The sequence below is a fragment of the Pteropus medius genome, unplaced genomic scaffold (genome assembly GCF_902729225.1).
Source record: "Pteropus medius unplaced genomic scaffold, Ma_sr-lr_union100, whole genome shotgun sequence".
In the NCBI taxonomy this organism is placed as follows: domain Eukaryota; kingdom Metazoa; phylum Chordata; class Mammalia; order Chiroptera; family Pteropodidae; genus Pteropus; species Pteropus medius.
Window position 1 is genome coordinate 11,748,299 of NW_024344370.1, and position 20,559 is coordinate 11,768,857.

The 20,559-nt window shown below is 37.7% G+C and overlaps 1 protein-coding gene across 8 annotated transcripts in view; it reads left to right on the plus strand.

The window, feature by feature from the left end:
- Positions 1–20,559, plus strand: part of MAST4 (microtubule associated serine/threonine kinase family member 4) — a 513,739-nt gene that overhangs the window by 255,765 nt on the left and 237,415 nt on the right. For all 8 annotated transcript variants that reach the window (XM_039870096.1, XM_039870097.1, XM_039870098.1 and 5 more), the window contains one exon: positions 12,104–12,135. In XM_039870096.1, coding sequence (XP_039726030.1) covers positions 12,104–12,135 — 32 coding nt within the window. The remainder of the gene's footprint in view (positions 1–12,103; positions 12,136–20,559) is intronic.

Sequence of the window (20,559 nt, forward strand, 5' to 3'; positions counted from 1 at the left end):
AACACACACTGTGCGGGCCTCCCAAATCTATGGAGAAAGGAACCGTATCAATAGATCTGTAATCACTGTTTCCAAGGCTTTTGCTTTTCATAGACCCTGATCATAATTTAAGGAACACTTGGTCATTTTCTTTGGTCATATCCCTCCTAATGCTCAGAGTTGATAGTGCCAGTGTTGTCTTGATGCCTGGGTTGCCTGTGGAGACACTGCTCCAAAGCCGACTTGCAAAGTTCAGTACTATTTTTGAAGAGTGTCAGGAATGCATTTAGCTGCAAATAACAGAAAACTCAACTCTTAGTGGCTTAAACAAATAAGGATTTATTATTTATCACTTAAAAATATTTTGTTGGTTGGGTGTGGTATAGCGACAGTGTTATCGAGGCCACTTTTGTCTTTGCTCTGCTATCCTTAATGTGAAGCCTCTGACCTTGGACAAATCACAATGTAACTTTTCCAAAAAACAGAAAAAAAAAAAATGGCGATACTCCTTCCTGTAATTTCAGGGCAGGGGTAAGGCTTAAGTGAAATCCTGTAGGAGAAAATGTGTAGCACAGTGCTTGGCACTTACTCAAAGAAAGCTGATTTTTAACTCTGTAGCAGCAGCTACAGAAATACCATTTCTGGAGCGGAAGTAAGATATAGAGGATCCTATCTAATGTGTGTTCTTAAGTCTTGGGGGTTCCCAATTCCAGCATACTTTTATTTGAAATAGCACATTGGAGAACATACTTTTTAGGAAGCCAGATACTGTACCCTTTAATAAATAGGGCCTATTACTTACTAAGTAAATATATATCCTGAACAAGCCAATTGTTTATTTTATTCCATGACCTCTTTACCATAAATTTCACTACCATTAAAAGCTTAAGTCACATTATTGATTATTTGAATGTGTGTGTCATTAATTTTCCATCGCCCTCATACATTTTGTACGTACATTTTAAGTGTTGTCTTTTGCATTTAGATGGAGAAGAATGGTCCCAAGAAAACAGACTTGTGGGTATTAGCTTCATATAGCACTTCAGGAGCTCCCTTGAGTTGCTTTGCCTGTAAATTTCTACACTAAAATGGGCTTTCAGAATAACGACTGCTAAACTATGAGGTGTCCTCAGTAAATAAAAATGATGAATCTCAGCTGAATAAATTAACTATCACTGGTCAAATAGTCTCATCCAATTCTCTTCCCCGGTTCTATAAAAAGCCTTTTTCTTTTTGTATTACGGTTGTAATTTTAATGGGATGTTTGAATTATCTGATTTTTAAAAATCGGTTCATAAAAGAATATTGATTCTTTAAATTAGGGGTGGTTGAAATGTTGTTTATGGGAAAACTGGTCTCCTTTGATGGAACATGGAAACCACTGTCAAGAAAATTCATCTTAAATCTGTGTTAAAATACATTTTCGAAATAATAATTTTAACTCAATGATGGACTCTGGATTAGACGTTGATGACACTGTGGAAATACAAGAGAACTAAAAGGTAAAAGCAAAAGTCTGTTAAGCAGGGTTCTTTCTAGTTGCTTAATTTTTATTCCCAGTCATTGATGTTTCTTTCCCAGAGCATTTTCCTGGATAATGAGAAGATTCTAAAATCAAATAAGGCTTTGGAACATTGAAGATGTTTGCCACTGTGCTGTTGAAGAATCCTATAGATTTATAGTGATCCTAAGAGGTGTCTCATATCCACTATATTAACTAGCTTTTTAGAAGCTTATGAACATTGTAGCTTTTATTGATTCCAGGGAATTGTACCCAACAATAAGCAATAAAAGTCGATGGTAACTTTCTTCCCATATAGGGGTGTGCAGATCAATATTTTGAATTTACTGTAATTTGCTGGTAATGGATAGAAGAACTGAAAAAATTGCAGAGCCTTGTGGGGCACAGCTGTGTGGTGTTGCCTTTTTATCGAAGCTCACTGTAGGTCATAGGCTTTCCTGAATAACAAGAAACATAGTTAAGTGGCAGGGCTGCTATGTGTATTTATCAAGAGCCTTCACGAGCCTCTTCTAAGGGAAAAAAGAATATCGCACAATTTGTCCACGATGACCTTAATTTTATGGTCTTAAAGGCCCTCTAAACCTGCACTGTCTTAAAGGCAATTTTAATTCTAAATATCTAGCATTTGTGTTTGATCTCCTTTTGCTAAAGGAATTTTCCTGCTGACTAGTAACAGGGTGTATGATTTCACTGAAGCCTGATTTGCTTGAAATCTTCCCGTGGTTTCACAGCACTGTGCCCGGGTTCTGCATTCAGAGAGGAGGAGGTAGGGGTCCTGTGCTCTTGCTCTGTGATTTTACTCATTTTGCTTTATCTGAGCTCTCACTTGTACTCTACTGTGCCTCATCTAATGTGTGTAGAACGCTTAAATAGTACTGGCTGGTATCTAGGGTGCCCTCGGGTTTAAATATAGGGCATGTGTTCTCATTAATCTTCTTGGTACCTTATGACATAAATTGCAATATCCTTATTTTATAATTTAGGAAACTGAGTCCTAGAGAAGTTAAGGAAATTTTTCAAGGACACTTTCTAGCATTAGCTAAGATTTCAATATAGGTATATCTGAATCTGGATCTTGTTCATATAATCACTATGAAGTATACAATTGGCTTAAATATGAATTTTTTTAGCGTAAATTTTAGTTGATCTCATATATGTTTTCTTGCTTAGCTTCTTTTGTTGTGAAGGACTGTGGCTTCTCCAATTTGGTCAAAACTAGTTTATTTAATTTCACAAATGATAGACACTAGCTTAAAAGAGAGAGTTCTTCTGTTCTCTGAGAATTAAATGAGCCCACAAAATACAATATGACTGTGGGATGGGAGCTGTGAACCTTGAGGAAATAAATGCACTTTGCTTAGTGTATAGTAGGTACTCAATAAACCGGAGATGTTAATATAAGTTCTAGTTATTACTTAGCAAACCCTGCGTAATACTGAATTGGAAGGCATAGGTTTATAAATATCTGATTCTCAAGGTTGATTTTTTTTGACGTCAAGGGTGTAACATGTTAGGAAGCATCAAAAACCATAGTAATTGGCTGGAAAGGAAGCTTGTTTCATTTGTTCACTTACTTGAAGTTAGCTGATTATTCAAGTTGTTACACTTTTCTACTTGAAAAGGTCTATGTTAAAAATAACATATTTGCAAGGCTTTGCTTTAAGGAAAATCAAGAGTCTATAAAAATAATTTAAGTGTGAAATTTGCTTAGAAAATGCTGCAGAGATCTTTTGTATCCCTTCTAAGAGTGGTCATCAGTATGATATCAACTGTGAATGCAGCTTGGTACCTCATGAGGGGAGTCCCTGGTGTGGATTCAAAGACATGCTAAGCCATTTACCCAACTCTGTGCTCTTGCGTAAGTTACTAAACCTGTATGTCCCTCAGTTGATAAATAGAAATAATAGGGAAGATTAACTAAGATAATGTGCATTACTATGCAGTAAACGTTAGGTACTGTTTTGAGGTATATGAAGGCAGATGAGCTTAGTGAAAAAACAAACAAACGATTTTCACCATTTCTGTAAAAATTTCAAAGTGAAAAAGGGGTTTGATATTTAACTTCCATGCAAGATAGATTTGGAATGCCAACCTTTACTTTTATCTTACTTTGCAACTTTATCTCATTTCCCTGCCCATCAGGGACCCCCTGGCCTAACTTAAAGGGTTTTTCCATTCCCTCATCCACATTCAGATTTCCATTATTTAGCTTCTGACGGGCCCTCAGTGCTTTATCACTGCCCTTTTCCCTACTCTCTGGATGCTGCCTCCTAAGGTTCCGAACATTCCCAGGAGTTCTTCACTCTTGTGAACTCTGTACACATGTTTATCTCTTGAATCTGCCCCTCTTCTCCCTGCCCAGTGTCTCTTTTTCATGGTCCTGGCATTGGCCATGCATCCGGGGCAACTGGATAAATCTCCTAATTCCTTTTCTATTTGTCCTCTCTAAGCCATTTGACACCCCGATGCCAGAATGATCCTTTTTAACATGCTGATTTGACCATCCTTTTTTTTTCTATTTAAAATGTCCCATGAGCTCCCCATTGACCACAAGATAAAGGCAGAGCCTTCCAAAAACCGACTATGATTTGGCTCTGTTCCTGCCTCCACACTCACATCCTATTGGTTTTTTCTTTCTACTCTCTGTCCCAGCCATTCCAGCTTTACCAAGAGCTCTGTACTGTATCACCCCACCCTGTCTTGCTACATCTGTTCCCTCTTCTGGAATGCCCCTTTTCTCGCCCACTCCTGAGGCTGCCTAGCCAACTCCCAGACAATGCTTAAGAAAGATGAAGATCAAGTGTTGTGTCACTTGGGAATATTTGAAGAGCAAAGAACAAAAACACAAGTTGAACTGGTTTAAACAATAAAAGGACTTGACTGGCTGATGTTACTGAGAAATCGAGGTAATAGGCAAGGCTAGATCCATTGTCTGGAAGATATCACCTAAGACCCAGTTTCTATCTGTGTTTCTGCCACCTTTGATGTTCCCCCTTGGTGAACAGTAGCTTCCTGGGTTAAGGCCCCTTCTTTCCTGCTATTTCTCTTGGAAAAGGAAAGAAAGTTCTGTCCATGGAGCCTGGAACAAACATTGTTTTGCATCTTGTTTTACCAGATTGAATCACATGTCATCTTTGAACCAATTCCTCTGGCCAAGCAATGAGCTTTGCCATTAGCTTATTTTAACCTGAACTTAACCTTGAGGTTGAGAATAATGTCAGTTTCACCAGATCGTGTCATCATGAATAATGGGAAATATCATTGAGCAAGAAACACTCCTAACCCTCCTCAAAGAAAGCTGATCACTCCCCTCCCTTAGTGCGGTGGCATTCTTTGAAAAGACCTCTCTCCCAGGCCTTTCCACACTATATTTTATAGCGAGTGAAGTCCTTTATCCCCAGTGCCTGGCACAGCACCTGCCACATTGGCCTTTATAAAAAGTGTATGATGGAGTAAAAGAAACTTATTTTGCTTGCTTTAATCCCAAATATGCCCCTTCCCTTCCCCTTGGAAGAGATTTTGCCTTCTGTGCTTCTGAAATTGTAGAACTCCAAGTGAATGGCTTCAGTTTTGTTTTGTTCTTCTTTCAAAGGTACCTGTTTTCACCTGTACCTTTCTTTCTCTTTAGAAGAAAAGCTGCCCTCTCTTTTGAAAAATTATCAATTCTAGCCTCTCCACTTGTGTAGTCATTCGAGCCCCTCTCTCACTCGCTCACATCACCACTCTGTCCCACTCTGGCATTTGCACAGTGGAGCACAGGGGAAAAAATTGGGACTGGATGATACGGGTTCACATTTTGCCTCCATCACCTCTGGCTTTGTGACCCTGGGCAATTGCTAATCTCTCTGGGCTTTCCACAGGAACACTTGTCCTATGAGGCAGACAGGTGATTTTGTTATTAAATTCATAGACTAGGTTTTTGATAAGATCTTACAGAACCACAATAGATAGATACATTTATTGTGACTCAGAAACTGTCTATGGAAAGGGCCTAAGACACTGATGCCAAAGTCTTGAGGCTGATAGTTGTTCATTTGGATTCACGGCAGAAAAAGCCAACTTGGAAAGAAAAGAAGATGGTAACTACTTTCTTTTGATTTTCAAAGAAAGTGAGTTTGTGGTTTTGATCAAGTAAAATTTATACGAAAACCCGGCAAGCATTTTATTGTACCTTTTATGGTTTATTTTGTTGAACTTTACTACTAGAAGTAAATATATGAAAGTGCATTATGGTTATAGATAGAAAAAGGGAATGAAATAAAACCTGTGAGAAAGAGATCCTTTAGGATTCTCCCCCATCTCACATTCTCATTTTAGTAGCATTTTAGTGATATTTTACAGGGTGGATGGTTCAAATGCCCCAGCAGATCTATAGAGGTCTACCTACGGCTTTTCCAGCTTTTCTCTGCAGAAAACCATGCACCTTTTGAGAAGTTCATTGAATTTTTCAAGGGTTTTCTGAACACAAGCCATTTTGCCTACTGCTCTGATTCAGAACCAGGCCTTCATGGGAACATCTGGTTCCGTGGTGCGAACTTTTCTGTACTCTGCTTCTGCCATCACAAGTGACTCAGGAATGGAGGCCAGAAAAATGGGGCCAAAAGCATTTCTTTAGAGGACCAATTGTGGATGAGCCTATTTCTCTAGCTAATTTTACACTCTGTCAAGTGGGGAGAGTTTCATTTGGAGTACCTTTCCTTGCCCTACAACACTTTCCACTTGCAAAGGAAATAACTAAAAACTGGAAGGTTCACTACTGTAATAGCCTAGAAAAGTAATATTCCATGAAGAAACAAGATCTAAAGGCAAATGGTTTATTTAAACTAATAGCCCTTAATGAAACTTAAAGTACTAGCCTCTACTAACTAACTTATACAAACAATTCTCTCTAGATCTCTAGAGGTGGGGTTCGGGCATTGGTATTTTTAAAAGTGACATTTTGGGTAGTCAGTCAGGCTGCGTTCAGAACCACTGGTGACCTGAATTACTAAACACGCTTTAATTTTCCCTCCCTTATTAGCCTTTATACATTCGAATTGCACTGCATCATCTTGCACCTGGTGATATCTCTTTTGTTTTGAGACTGTGAGTATATGTGTGTGTGTGTTTCCCCTACTAGCTTTTAAATGTTTTATTTTGTTTCCTCTTAATGTGTCCCCAGCAGTGCCTAATATACTGCCTTGCACATCTAGGCCCTTTGAACTCTCTTCTTAGTGATTTATCTGTCAGTGCCGTGTAGTTTTAGTAACCTTCAGTGATAGGGCAAGGCCACCGATGACTAATTAAGGAGTGATGGTAATGGAGAAATTCATGAACTTTACATCTAATGGCTTCTGGAAAGTGATGAGGAAATGTTATGTGCTAGACGTTACCATTCTGTTTGTTTGCAGAGTTTCTTTTTGGAGGGAGGACGGTTGCTGAACTGTCAAATCCTCTTCCTTTTTTTGAGTATGAAACTTGATAGACTTGGTTCCACCTCCCCTGTGCTGGTGAAGGGAGCCAGAATTCCTCTTTCCTGCTCCCTTGGCCACTGGGGCACAGGCACAGGCCTGATAATACTGTCAGTCACAGCACACAGGAGCCTGCCCAGAGTGGTGAAGTTCTGGGACATTTAAGAGTTTCTTCCTGGGGTCTGAGCTGGAGATGAGGGGTCAGCTGTTCATTCCCTGAGTGTGGCCATCTTCTCTAGCATTTCGTTTCCTGGTATCTGCCCATTTTCTGATCTTGTCTGTCCAACTCTCCTGACACCTATGTGAGACCTGGGATCTATTCAATTGACAGAGTTTTACTCGTTAATATTATTCTGTTTCTATGGTTTTTAAGAACCGCAACTGCTGTGTGGTACAACATGTCACTTAACAACATGCAGCACAATTCTCTTCACTTCCAGATTTTAAATGTTGACCTGCCAGGGCCCTGTGTAAAGGTGTGCCTCTTCTCCTTTTCTTCTTATTTTCTCTCTTCCAATCTCCTCCCGTCCCATGGCTGTATGCACTGACTTATATGATAATGACTCCAAAGTCTATCTTGAGCCCCGAACAATCTCCTGAATCCAGGTTTGTAAGGTCAGCCACCTACTTGGAAATTTCTATTTGGAATTCTTATAGGTATTTTGACTATGACATGGTCAAACAGAACCGTTCTTCCCTCCAACTCATTTGCTCAGGCCAAAAACTTTTGACTCTTTTTTGTTTTCTCTTTCACATTCCATATTCAATTTTTTTTTGTAAATTCTTTAAAAACATAGCTCAAATCAGACTGCTTCTCACCATTTTCACTGAGGATCCTAGCCACAATCTCCACTCACTTAGACTTCATAATTTCCTAAAAATTGCAATTAATTATTGCCTTAAAATAAGCTTAAAGTATGTAGACATTTATTTGTTTATCCCTTTCATTCTCTACCCCAGGGGTCCCCAACCCCAGAGCCATAGACTTGTCTGTAGCCTGTTAGGAACCAGGCTGCACAGCAGGAGGTGAGTGGAGGGTGAGCAAGCGAAGCTCCATCTGTATTTGTAGCCACTCCCCAGCACTAGCATCACCACCTCAGCTCCACCTCAGCTCATCAGGCATTAGATTCTATTAGGAGCACTGGTCCCTGGTTCCAAAATGGTTATGGACCCCTGTTCTATCTTAACTTCCATCCCTCAGCAATATTCCTTTCTCCCTACCTCTCTAGAAAATTTGCAAGACAGAAAATGCCTATCTATCCAACCACCAGTTTCTCCTGATAGTAACATTTATATAACCTTAATACATTTGTCGAAACTATGAAATTAACATTGGTATACTACGGTTAACTAAAGGATAAGCTATAGTCAGATATCACCAGGTTTTCCACTAATGCCTTTTTTCTGATCCAGAATTAAATCCAGGAAACTACATTGCATTTAGTCATCATTTCTCCTTAGTGTCCTCTGATCTATGACGATTTCTCAGTTCTTCCTTATTTGGCACAACCTTGACAGTTTCAAAGAACCCTGGTTAAATGTTTTGTAAAATCTCCTTTACATCTGGGTTTGTCTGATGTTTTTCTGCAATTACCCTAGAATTAAGGATATTTAGGGAGAATAACGTAAAGGTCAAACCCTTTCTCATCACATCATATCAGGGATGCAGGATGGTAACATGACTTTTTATTGTGTTGTTAACCTTGATCACTTGTTAAGATGATATTGGTCCTACAAAAAAAAAAAAAGATGGTATTGGTCAGGTTTTTCTACTGAAAAATTGCTGTGTTTCCCTTTCTCTATTCATTAGAAGGAAGTCCAGTCCACTTTCAAGGGGAAGAGAATTAAGCTCCATCTCTTAGAGGAGTGGGTATCTACATATATTATTTGTAATATAATATATATAAATCTCCTTTCTCTTTTATATCATAAACTTGACCTATCAGTTGAAATGAATAGTTCAAAGATTCCTTGAGCACATGTGGCCAGTGTAGCAATATTGTTCTATTTGTATATGTATAGTTATTAAACAGTATAATTTTTTTTTTTATATTACCATTGTGGAAATTGCTTGTACATTTTAAACATTGCAGTTTTTTCTACTGAGGCCTAGGTTGGGTAAGAGGGTAGGTTGGGTAGGAGGGCAGGATCATTTGTTGTGGCCTTCTTTCCTTCCTGGACTCCAGAAATTTTCTTCTCTTTCTGGACTTGAGGAACCCTGGTGTGTCTTCAGTCTTATTAAGGGATCACAAGAAAAACATCAGAGTTCTTAGACAAGATTAACTTTACCTCTATTTTCAATGTACATATTTGCTAGTTCGCACTTTTAGAAAGGGAGAATAAAAGATATCATAATATCAAGCAAATAATGATACACGGCAATTCTAAAACATATTAGAAATCACTGAGTAATCAATAAAAATGAAAATCAAAACCATTTAATCTTAAATATATTCTTATGAATTTCCTTAATCCTGTGATGATTAATAATTACACACTGTTTAGTTCAGATTGGTGCTTCTTGCCCTTTTTCTCTCCCCCACCCTCCCCTCCTCTAATTCTGACCTGGTGCTAAATTTTTAACACGTGTTTCAAATATACTAAACAAACTTCGGTTCATGACGGGGAGCAATACCACATGTCTTGTCTAATTACCTACGTGTGTGTTAGTGACCTGATCCTGACTTTAAGAAAACGAGGACACACACACCAAGTGCCACAGAGGCTTGGGCAGTAAAAGCCTCGATGCTGCTCACTTGCGTCTGACTGCTGCAGATTCATCAGCGTGTGGTCCCCATGCATTAGAGCAGCAGCCACTCGTTGCTCAGGCTGCGATTGCTTAGCCTGGCTGGTGTCTGCAGCCCCTTGCAGCTACCGTTCACAAGGCCTTGGCCGCAGCACCTTCATTTCTCTCACTTTATTACCATCACATCTGATTCCAATTTGCTACCAAATTGAGTTTCCAGTCTCGAGCCTGACATTCAAGCCGTCAGGTGGATTAGCTCCTTCAGCTTGGTTAGCGTGGAAGCTTCAGGTCAGTTGACAAGTGGCCTATTAAATGTCCTCGGTGTCTCATCTTGGAACCTCGGCTGCTGTCCCGTGGAGCAGCAGTGCTGGGTTACACACCGTAACCTTTCTTCTTGTTTAGAACTCATAATTCTAGACCGATTGGAAAGACTTCTGATTAAAAACAGAGTTGGTTTTTATCCCTTATCTTGCTGTTTCAGCAGTTTTTATTTTATTTTTTCCCCTCAAAACAAAGCAGCCAGCTTACGGTGGGGTCATTTGGCGAAATATGATTGATTCAACTCTTTGGGATCCTTCATTTGGCCCTTTCCCTTTTATAGTGATCTATTTGCATATAAAATTGAAATAGTGTCAGACAGGTTTTTTTTTCTGTTATTAATGCTAACACCTCAGGCGCTCCTCCTTTTGTTTTGAGGCTACCGTCAGGTCAACGTACTGGACAGAGCAGTGGTTACGTGAGTGCTAGATTTCTTGCTATTCAGTGGGTCTCACTGATTCTTTTATAAAAGGAATAGTCTGCTAAACAATTACTTCTAAGGAATCCTCTTTTTTTCTCTTAAATACCTGAATATAAAACTAATTTCTAGGTCCTTGTCATAACCAAAGATACACAGATAGAAAATTACTCATGGCTTTTCCATTTACATTTCAGTTCCCAAGGAAAATTGTCTTAGAGACTTTTCTCATCATTAGAGGCTTTAGTAAATGAAGAAATGTTTATGTTTTAAAATTAGGGAGCCAGCTTCAGCAAACACTATAATTTCTTGGGGCTAATCAAGGATTAGAGAAAAAAGCGAAACAAACTAAAAAAATAAAGCATTTCACCACTGAACCCTGCAATCCTTGAGGGGAAAAATGTTAGCTATTGGGAGAAAGAAGAAGATACTCTGTTGTTGATTATTTTTTCTTGTAATTAAACGGTGATATGATTATTATAGCCCTGTATCAAAGTGTATTTGCTAATTAATAAGTAAGGCATCAATTTTAAAGCAGCATCTTCCCCTCTGGTCTGTGGCTCTCAAGGCCATTTTCTGTAACTATGCTGGAGCAAATTGCACTGTTGAGAAGATCCGAGGCTACTGTGCAGGACAAACATTTAAGGAGTCCATAAAAATGGGGGACAGGAGAGGTGAGTTTGAAGCTGAGGGGGAAATACCTTTCAAATGATAATACTTCAGCTCCTGGAAGACAAAAAAAAAAAATGATAATTATGGAAATGAAAACACAAATTTAGTTGAGTCTTTAGAATTTATAGTGGTTCTTTTGGAGTTTAAATAGCCAGATGACTCATTGCTTCCTATTCTTTAATTATTGTCATCAAGTAATACTTCTTGAGTACCCCGGCTTCTGAAAACTTCATTAGTGGGTGGAGGTATATCTGTATCTCTTTGCGTTTGTTTGGTTGGCTTGTTTGCTTGTTGTTTTTTTTTCCTCACAGCCCCCCCTATAGTTTGGTAGATAATGAACTTAATTTGAGATAAGTGTGAGAGCATCCTTTCAAAACTATAAAGCACTCTATTAATTGTGTCGCTTTCTAGTGACCTTTTTAGAGGTTCATTAACCTACTTTTAAATATCCTAAGTCATAATTCATATTTGTTTTAAAAAAATAGCACCAGGAGGAAACCTTTTGCTTTATTTAAAATAAATTATAATCTTTGGTATGCACAAAGTTTTGCGTGAGTTTATTTCTTCCATCAGGGACAGGTAGTCTGATTTAACTGCTCTTTTCATTTCACCTTTCATTAAATTATAGTCCTGTACAATTTCTCCTTCTTATTTTGTTTCCTCTTGAGTAAGTTCTTTGGTTCCTCAGATTTTTCTTATGCTCAATTATACGGCCATGTAACTCAACTCAGTACTTTATTGTGATTGCTTTGGGAAGATTGGTTTTTGTCCTGCTCTGGAATTTAGATAAACTGTGTTTGTACCTTAAACACAGTGTATGAAACGAACAATGTAAGAAGGGATCTAGCATAAAATTATGACATTCAAACCTATTCAGTATAGAAAATGCCAAATCAAGCATAATGAAGGGGCATACATTTTTCATCATCCATTTACTGTCCTAGTAGTCGAAGGTTAATGTAGTTTCTCATATATATGTTTTGTTTTCTTTTTTGCAGAAGGAGCTGAGTCTTCCCAGAAGAGGAAGTTTGTAAGTAGCACAATTTTGTTTCTTTTTTGGTACAGTTTGTAATGTGATTATTCTCTGACTTGTTAGGTTTTCGGTGGCAAATGGAAGATTAATGATAATCAATTGAATTAGGAAAATGAAAAACTTTTTATTTATTTATAAATGTCACATATTAATGATTTCAAGATAACTTGAAAGGAATCGTCCAGGGTTTTCTTCCTTATGGGCATTGTAATCCAAAATACATATTTATTCCTGAGAGTATCTTAATTTAAATTAAAAAATTCCTTCAAAAACATTTGTTCTGCAGATAGTATAAATCGATCTGAATCAGGAATTCATGCTCTTCTATATGATCTGGAAATCTATGATCATTCTTTATACTATGGATTTTATGCAGAGTAAGTGATATTCACATTTTAATTGAAGAAGACTGAGTCAGTTAAACTTTCTGCTATTAGATCTAGATCTTACTGAACTGATTCATGTAATGCTCTGATATTTAAATAGCAGATTTATGAACCTTGATTTCTTATAATGAGTTTCAAACTTTTATTTGCATAAATCATAGTTTTTTTTCTTTAGCACTTGCAGAATGAAATTAATTGCCTTTACTATTACATTAAATTTAGGGTAGATATATTACCAACTAGTACTGTGTAAGGGCTGGTCTAGAAGTAGTTGATATTGATATTTGATTTAAGTTGAAGAATTTAGTGGATGGGGCAGTCTCTTTTTAAAAAATGAGTATAATATTTAAGTTTATGCAATCTCAACTCGGAGGATTAGAAACTTATATGTTGACTGTTGAAAGACAGGCGTGCATTCTGTTGACTAAATTTTGGAAAATTTCAGCCTTTGCATCTGGTAACCAAAACTTCATCAACCATAAACATTTCATAACTACCCATTTTGGTTCCTACTTTTTTTTTTTTTTACAAATTTAGGCTGTTGGAAGGACACGATTGTGCCTAGATAAATTTTTTTTTACAAATTTAGGCTGTTGGAAGGACACGATTGTGCCTAGATAAATTTTCACTAGCCCCTCAGCTTAATATATCTATATGTTAGAGGTTAATGGTGTAATAATTTGTCATATAAATTCCCTTAGAAACAAAAACTTTCCTTCTTCTGCATCTTGATTTGGACTCTTGCCCAAACTTGGAAAAGTACACACTTCTCGATATTTCTCATCATGCTGAGAAATAAAACACAAGAAAAATAAAAACTACGTTAAACATATTTTTAGAAAAAAATCTTTTTCCTACTACTTTTATTTAATATTTAAAGCATCCTAGGTTTGTTTTTTATACTTTATTTGAAAACTTTAGACCTTCAGCCAAATCTTTTTAGCATTTATAATAAATTGTATTTTTTTCTGTTTCTGAGTTAGTATGTTTCCTATAAATTATTATTATTATTAATATTATTATTATTAATTAGCAAATTAGATTCCCCATATCTATTTAAGGGCCATATCTCCTTTTGTATTTGTGCAAATCTCAATTATGTTAATGTTAACTGATAGCCATGAATTGATGGGGGAAATATATGATAAATAAAATATTTAAATTTCTCCTCTGGGGATTATGAATCTTTAATGAAAAAAAGAAGAGGATGATGCTATAAGTTTGGAGACCATGCTTTCAATACTTGGTCAGAGAAAGTGAGAATTACATTTAAGCCATTTAAAATCCCCTTCCTAATAAAAGTGAATTGACCTATCAGTCAGATGATGGGAATAAAGCATAGCGTATGTGTCAAAACAAATCTACTCTTTTAGTGAATTCTGGAAAAATTAATACTTCTAAGTGAAGCAAACCAAAAATAAGCATGGTATTTTGTATTTTCTATTAAATGCCAAAAGAATTAAGGATATACGCTAATAATATTCTGAGACTTAATGCCACTCAGTGTTTTCTGTGACCACTATACAGATGCCAGTAATTACTCCCCTCATGCAAGGTTCTTTTATGACTTTGAGAAAAAGAAAATACTTAAAAAAAAAATGCCAGAGTGATTTTAATACAAATCAAATTAAGAAAAGCACAAGTGTGTCTTTATTAGGTATTGATACTGGCCAACATAAAAGTACCTGATTATTAAAGCTGCAGAACCTCCTCAGTTTCATTACTGCATAAATGTCTCCTGCATAAATGCTTTCAGAGCTCATAGTACCTTCTCCCAGACAGACTGAGGATTTGATCCCGCCTTTCTGTTGAGTCTTCTTTCTGTGTTAACAGTGAGCAACCGCAGTGCGATGTCTTCCTCATTGCCTGTGGTTACACAGTGATGCGATGGAACTGGTCAGAGGGTGTGTACCTTCAGAAAGGCTGTGCTCTTCCAAGAGGCACCTTATTTTGTTAAATCTGCCACTTCTGATTTGTATGTTTCATAGGATGATATTTTAAACATGCATTTTCATCATTCAGACATGTATGAATTTATCAGATTAAAAATTTTAGTATTATCTTAAATAAACTTAAAGATTATTTTTGTGTCTGAAATCATATAAAACATATCTTTATGTTATATATAATGTTAAAGCTTTCACAAATAAGAGAACACAGAAAATAGGCTTTTCTTTTTATTGCTAATTAAAAGTATAAAAAAGCAAGCCATATTCTGTTTAGGAAAAAGTAATTTGGATCCCTACTAATTCGTAATTAATGATCATTTTCTCCATAACTAACTTGAGGTCTATGTTGTTTCATATATGTTTTAAAAGGTTGCAAAGGCAACGATTGTGAACATTTCTTTTTATGGTGCAAAGGACAACAGACAAGAGAAGTCAAGGGAACTGATTTCCAGGCAAGATGTTATTAAATAACCAAGTGACCCCACATCAATTTTCCAGAGGCTTTTCCAGCCTTTTACTAACTTCAGAGCTCCATATCCCATCTCTGTTCTGGCTCCTTGGATAGCTGGATTTTGTCTAGTTCTCTTCTTGCTTTCAAAGAGGAATTTAGCTTTTGCCAAGACGTCTGATCCCAAATTCTTTCAGCATTTTTCCTCTGTTTCTCAATGGAACTAAAGTTGTCATACCCTCTGCTCCCCCTCCTGTCAACTATCTGTCAAAATCTGTATATCCTTTGAATCAATCATGATATAGTTATACAACAAAATACTATACAGCAGGTGGAATGAACGGTCTAGACTATATTTATCAACAAGTATAATTATTCAAAAATAGAATTCCCAGCAAAATTAAAAGTATATTTCAGGTACAAGATAGTTTTTACACTGTAAAATTTAAAAATATGCAAAGCAAGGTATTATATTGTTACAAAATACAAACATTTATAGTAAAAATATAAGAAACATTCAGGGAAAGCAGTAAGGCTTAGTTATCAGTGGAGGGAATGGAAGAAATGGGATTTCGATGGCTCTCAAGAGAGTTTCCTGTATATCACTAGTGTGGTGGTGTGTACATGGGTGTTTACAATATACTCTCTACATTTTGATATTCTTGAATATTTTATTGAAAATGCTCATTAATTATATGAAGGTAGAATTCAAACTGTTTTAACCGAATATTTATGGAGACTTAAAAATAATTTAAAGAAAAATTTTGCAATAATCGGAATATCTGCTGTGGCAGCTACCTCTTGGTTAATGCCAAAAAATCATAGAGGAAATTGTGATGATAAATTTTGGTACCCTTGAAGGGTTTTATGAAAGATTAACCTGGAGGTGGAGGATTGAGGCAAACGAGATGATAACATATATAATGGTACAGAATGACATTGAGCTCCAGAACTAGATTCGTTGTTTTGAACTTTTAGCCTTTGAGGAACAATGACTCTGGACTCTTGGTCTTCCACAAGGTAGCTAGCACGGTGAGGCACAGTATAAATGTTTGTAGATCGTTTACAAGTCCATCTCCCCCTGCTAGACTGTGAACTTCCCAGCAGAGAGAGCCACCCTGTTTTTTTTTTTTCCTAGTTCCTGTTAGAGTGTCTGCTACCCAAGGACGTGAGCTGAACAGCTCACGCCATTTTCCTCCTGGTTTAAATTCAGTGTGGAACCCATCGATTCTCTTGATGTTTTTTTAAATTTTTCTCATAACAATGAATCTAAACTGTCCATCTTTATGAAAGTGCTGATAGTGTTGTGGGTCCCTTATCCAGTCTAACCTGTATTCAGATCTTAGGTCCTGAAATAACATTTCTAAATGGAAAACCTCTCTGGGGGGTGTTTGTTTTTAGGAAGGGAAAGTAGAAGAAGAGGAAAAGCCTAAAGTGTGAGTTAATGATGGTTAGGAGCAAAACCAAGGTGTTCCTGGCAGCTACCCTTTATTTATAAAGGACCCCTTTGGGTTTTGTTAATTGCCCAAATAAACAGCTCTCCAGGACAGAGAGAGCTTCTCTTTTCATGAAATTCCCTGGAGAGAGGAGCCGGAAATTGGCTGGGGTCAGCTCCTTCGCCTCCTCCAATCTTGCTTTTTAATGATCTTTCAGACTTCTCTACACAGAAAAGGAAACCACTGTCCATTCTTAGCAAGTAAATTCTCCTTGCTACTTAAAATGGCCTTTTCTTCTACATCTTTTAATCATGAACATGAGAGCGTTGTTTCGTGGAACCCTTTAAACTCTCTACAATCACCACTTTATTTTAGTGGAAACAGTGACTGACACTTGATCAGTTTCCTGACTTTATGTTTTTTGGCCAGACCCAGTTTAAAGGGGTATCCAGCAGCTGAAACTCAAACCAGAAGCAGCAACTCGGGTGTACAAAAGTCCTGGGAAAGTGTGTTTCTGCATGGTGAGGAATTGCTGGGAGTATTGAAATTACTAAAAGGCAGCTTAGGAATCTCTTGGCTTATTTTAATTCCTTGATCTAGTAACAATACTAGTATCTAGTAACTATTTCTCTCTATAGAGTTGTGTTCCTTCTCCATTCAGCCATTCCTTTTATTATTATCCTGAAAGTGATTGGGGTCTAGAAGGACTGGCCATGGGATAAATAGGTGGGTATCTATTGGCATACAAAAGTTTCTGGTCTGCAGGGAAGTTCAACTTCCTATCCACAATGAAGACAGGCATCTTAAACATACCTACCACAGTGCCAGACATCCCAGTACTAGAAATTCGTTCACTTGGATCTTAAAGATATTTTCTTTTCAGTGTCTCATTGACATGTACATACCTTTGGACAGGGTGTCACTGAGCTGCATTTAGCATGGCAGAAGACCATTCATTAAAGAGATGTTTCTGGTGAACTAGTGAGAGACACAGCTACCAGATAGGGCGGCAGTTGTCGAGAACCATTTTGCCACATGTATAAATGAATAAGTGTGTGAAAATGTATGAAACTTATTTGTCTTCCTTCTAATTTTATCTTTCTTGGACAGGGGCAGGAAAGAGTGTCCAGGTATGTGATGGGAAATGAGAGCAAGCAGAAGAGGGAGAAAATATTGTCAAAGAGTGATTAACACTACAGAGGCAAAGGAACCGTATGGTTACTAGAAGGTTCGGGGTGGGGGTGGGCCTGCCAGACTTAGAAGATAGTTTGTCTCACTATAGATATATTAAACTGAATATACTGGATTAGGGCATTTCTTAGGTTGGAATTCTTCATTTTAAGACAAGCTAGGAAGTGACCTTCTGTATAACTGAAAAGCTTGGGTTGATGTAATTGGCACATATGAGTCTATGCATTTTTTAAAAAGAAGACATTTAGGTCAGTTGTGTTTCAGCCAGAATATGCTACCTTGACAAGCTATTTAGAAAAGTAGTTTGAATAAAATGAGGTTATTTCTAGAATGAAGGAGAGGGAATCACCTTGGTTTTACAACTGAGTCGAATTAGATTTATGAGATTTTCAGCAAGGTGAAGGAAACATTTTCTAAAAGAGAGGGAAAGAGCTTAATTCAAGCAAAATAAAGGACATGTAAACCATATTTGGATGAGTTTTAGAATAAATTTAGTTTTCTTTATAGTATTTTCTTCCCTCCCATCCCCACAGATATTGAAGCAGGAATTCAAAATGTCTATTGTTGAAGCCAGATGGAAGTCCAGTGTTGTTTTGAATGTTAGAAACTCAGAAACAAAAAAAGAAAAAATTGAGTGTTGCATCTGAATTAGCATTTAAAGTGGCATGTTTATATAAAAAGAGAATGGTGTAATATATCCTGAGAGCAAAGAGAGGATTTCAGACTGTGAAAGAATGTCAATTGCATTTATATATTCATCGAATAGCCAGTTTGGTATTTGGTATATATTTGTAGCACCTCATATCACGCCTACCTTCATCTCCCGTGAAGTAAAGTGAGTAGGGGAGGATACTTGGGAGATAGAAACAATGTAGAATTGATCTTACCTTTGACAATTATAGGAAGACCTTAGTTTTGCTCCAGGGGTAGAGGGGATTGGGTCACCTAGGGAGGTTTATCAAAATACGTGTGCATTTCCAAACACACTTTGGGAGTGCAAATCAGAACCTGTGTGTGTGTTCGTTGGGGGCAGAGGCAGCCGGAGGCGTATGAACAGTTAACCAATTCTCAAGGTGAATCTAAAATGCCACCCACAGTTAAGAACTACTGTTCTTCAGAGAGCTTCAGGATATGTGTAGTGGCAAAGTGGGCTTCTTGATACCCAACCACATGAGAGGAAGTTCTCTATTTCATATTTGCTAGATTAGCTTTTTATCAAACCGAATCAAATGGGAATTTGGGGAGTTTTTCAGTGAGCAATCCTTTTCAGCTTGTTTAGGGTGGCCCACTGAGGCATGCAGATGCCTGTGCTTTCTCACTAAAGTCAAATTCCTAAGTCTATTGTTCATTAGGCATTTCGGAGCATGAATGTAGGACCCATGGTGCTTGGATTTCAATCCCGTCTCTGCCATTTAATCAGCCATGTGACCTTCAGAAAGTTATTTAACCTCTATGTGTCTTAGTTTCTTCTTTAAAATACTAGTCTCTCCTGGAGTGTTTTGAGGATTAAATTAGTTAATATTTGTGAAGTGTTTATACCAGTGCCTGGCATGCCGTAAGTATTATGTAATCATTTTGTTAAATACAGAAAACATGTTGCTAATTAAGCTTTCCTCTTTCCCTCAGTCGCTTATTTTTGTACTGTAGTTAGGGAAAAGACTGCAAGTAGGCTGAGGAAGTGCCCTTAAAGCCAGATCGTAGGATTTTCTGTGGAACTATTTTGTTTACCAAGTCTTCTATCAATGGAGAGATGTTCAAGAGGGCAGGTAACCCCATAGCCTTGGGTAGATCTTCCACTCGAATCCCATGATGGCCAGTACTAGTAACAAGAGGTTTCTAGGTGTCCTGTGGTGACAGACCCCATACATGCTCTGCTGCTGTATCATCAAGTTTGAGGGAACTGCCTGTGCTCATGAGCCCCTCTTCCAGAATAATCCATCAGTTTAGACCTGCTCATCTTTTTTCCCAGCATGGTAGACAGGTCACTTCTTGAAGTTATGTTTTGCGATAGGTATTGAGGGAAATGAAGTGGGATATTATAGACATCCATACGGAAACTTTTAACCATAGGGTTTCAGAGCTGAAAGAAACCTTAACAGAAATCTGATGTTAAATACCTTCATTTGATGAGTGAGGAACTTGGAGGATTTGAGGTTTGCTTATGCTTAGATAGCTCCTTAGCTGTGAACCACGACCTGAATTTAGGATTCCTACCCAGCAAAACTGAAAAGTAACCTTAAGGCCTTGAGGGCAATACCTTTGAGTTGAAAGAGATAATTGGCAAAGGTATGAGTGTGCTATGTTCTATAAACACACGAATTTTAGCATCGACATCCAAAGTGTGACCAAATGAAGGGTAGACTTCAGAGTATGCTTGACTTCACTATGGCTGTCATGGTTTCTCTGAACATTTTGGAAAACACGGCCTCAAACTCTTTACGCCTAAAACTGCAACTGAAGGGAAGACCTTGAGTCACACACCAGCAAGACCGGGATGCTAAGTTTGCTCAGACGAATAAAAAGAGTAGTGACAACTACTCTGGTGGGGTGTGACCGTCTCAGCTGCAGTAACTGGCAGTCCCCAGATGTGTCCATAATCCAACCAGACACTTGAGTGGAACAGCTGAATTCTGTATTGTTCTCTTCACACCATTGCTGTAGTAATGTGGGCCTTCCATGGCTAACTTGGAGAAGTGGGTCGCTTCTGTCTTGGTGTTTCTCCTTACACACTGTCATTTCCTCTGCCATTCTGACTCCTGAGAATTCAGCTTCCTGCTCTTTTACTCTTTGCAGCAGCTGACTGTCAGACCACAACAGTTGGGGTAAAATTATTTTAGGGTTTCCTCCCCTGCTTTTTGGCAATAGCGGCCCCTCTCTCCGAGAATTCTGGTGGGTCATTTCTTTCATCTGAGTATACATGCACTGTCTTGTTGTATAAAATCACCACTTCTGGGATGAGTTTGAGGACTTTTCCATGCTTACGTGTTGGAACATAAGACGTACCCATGGCA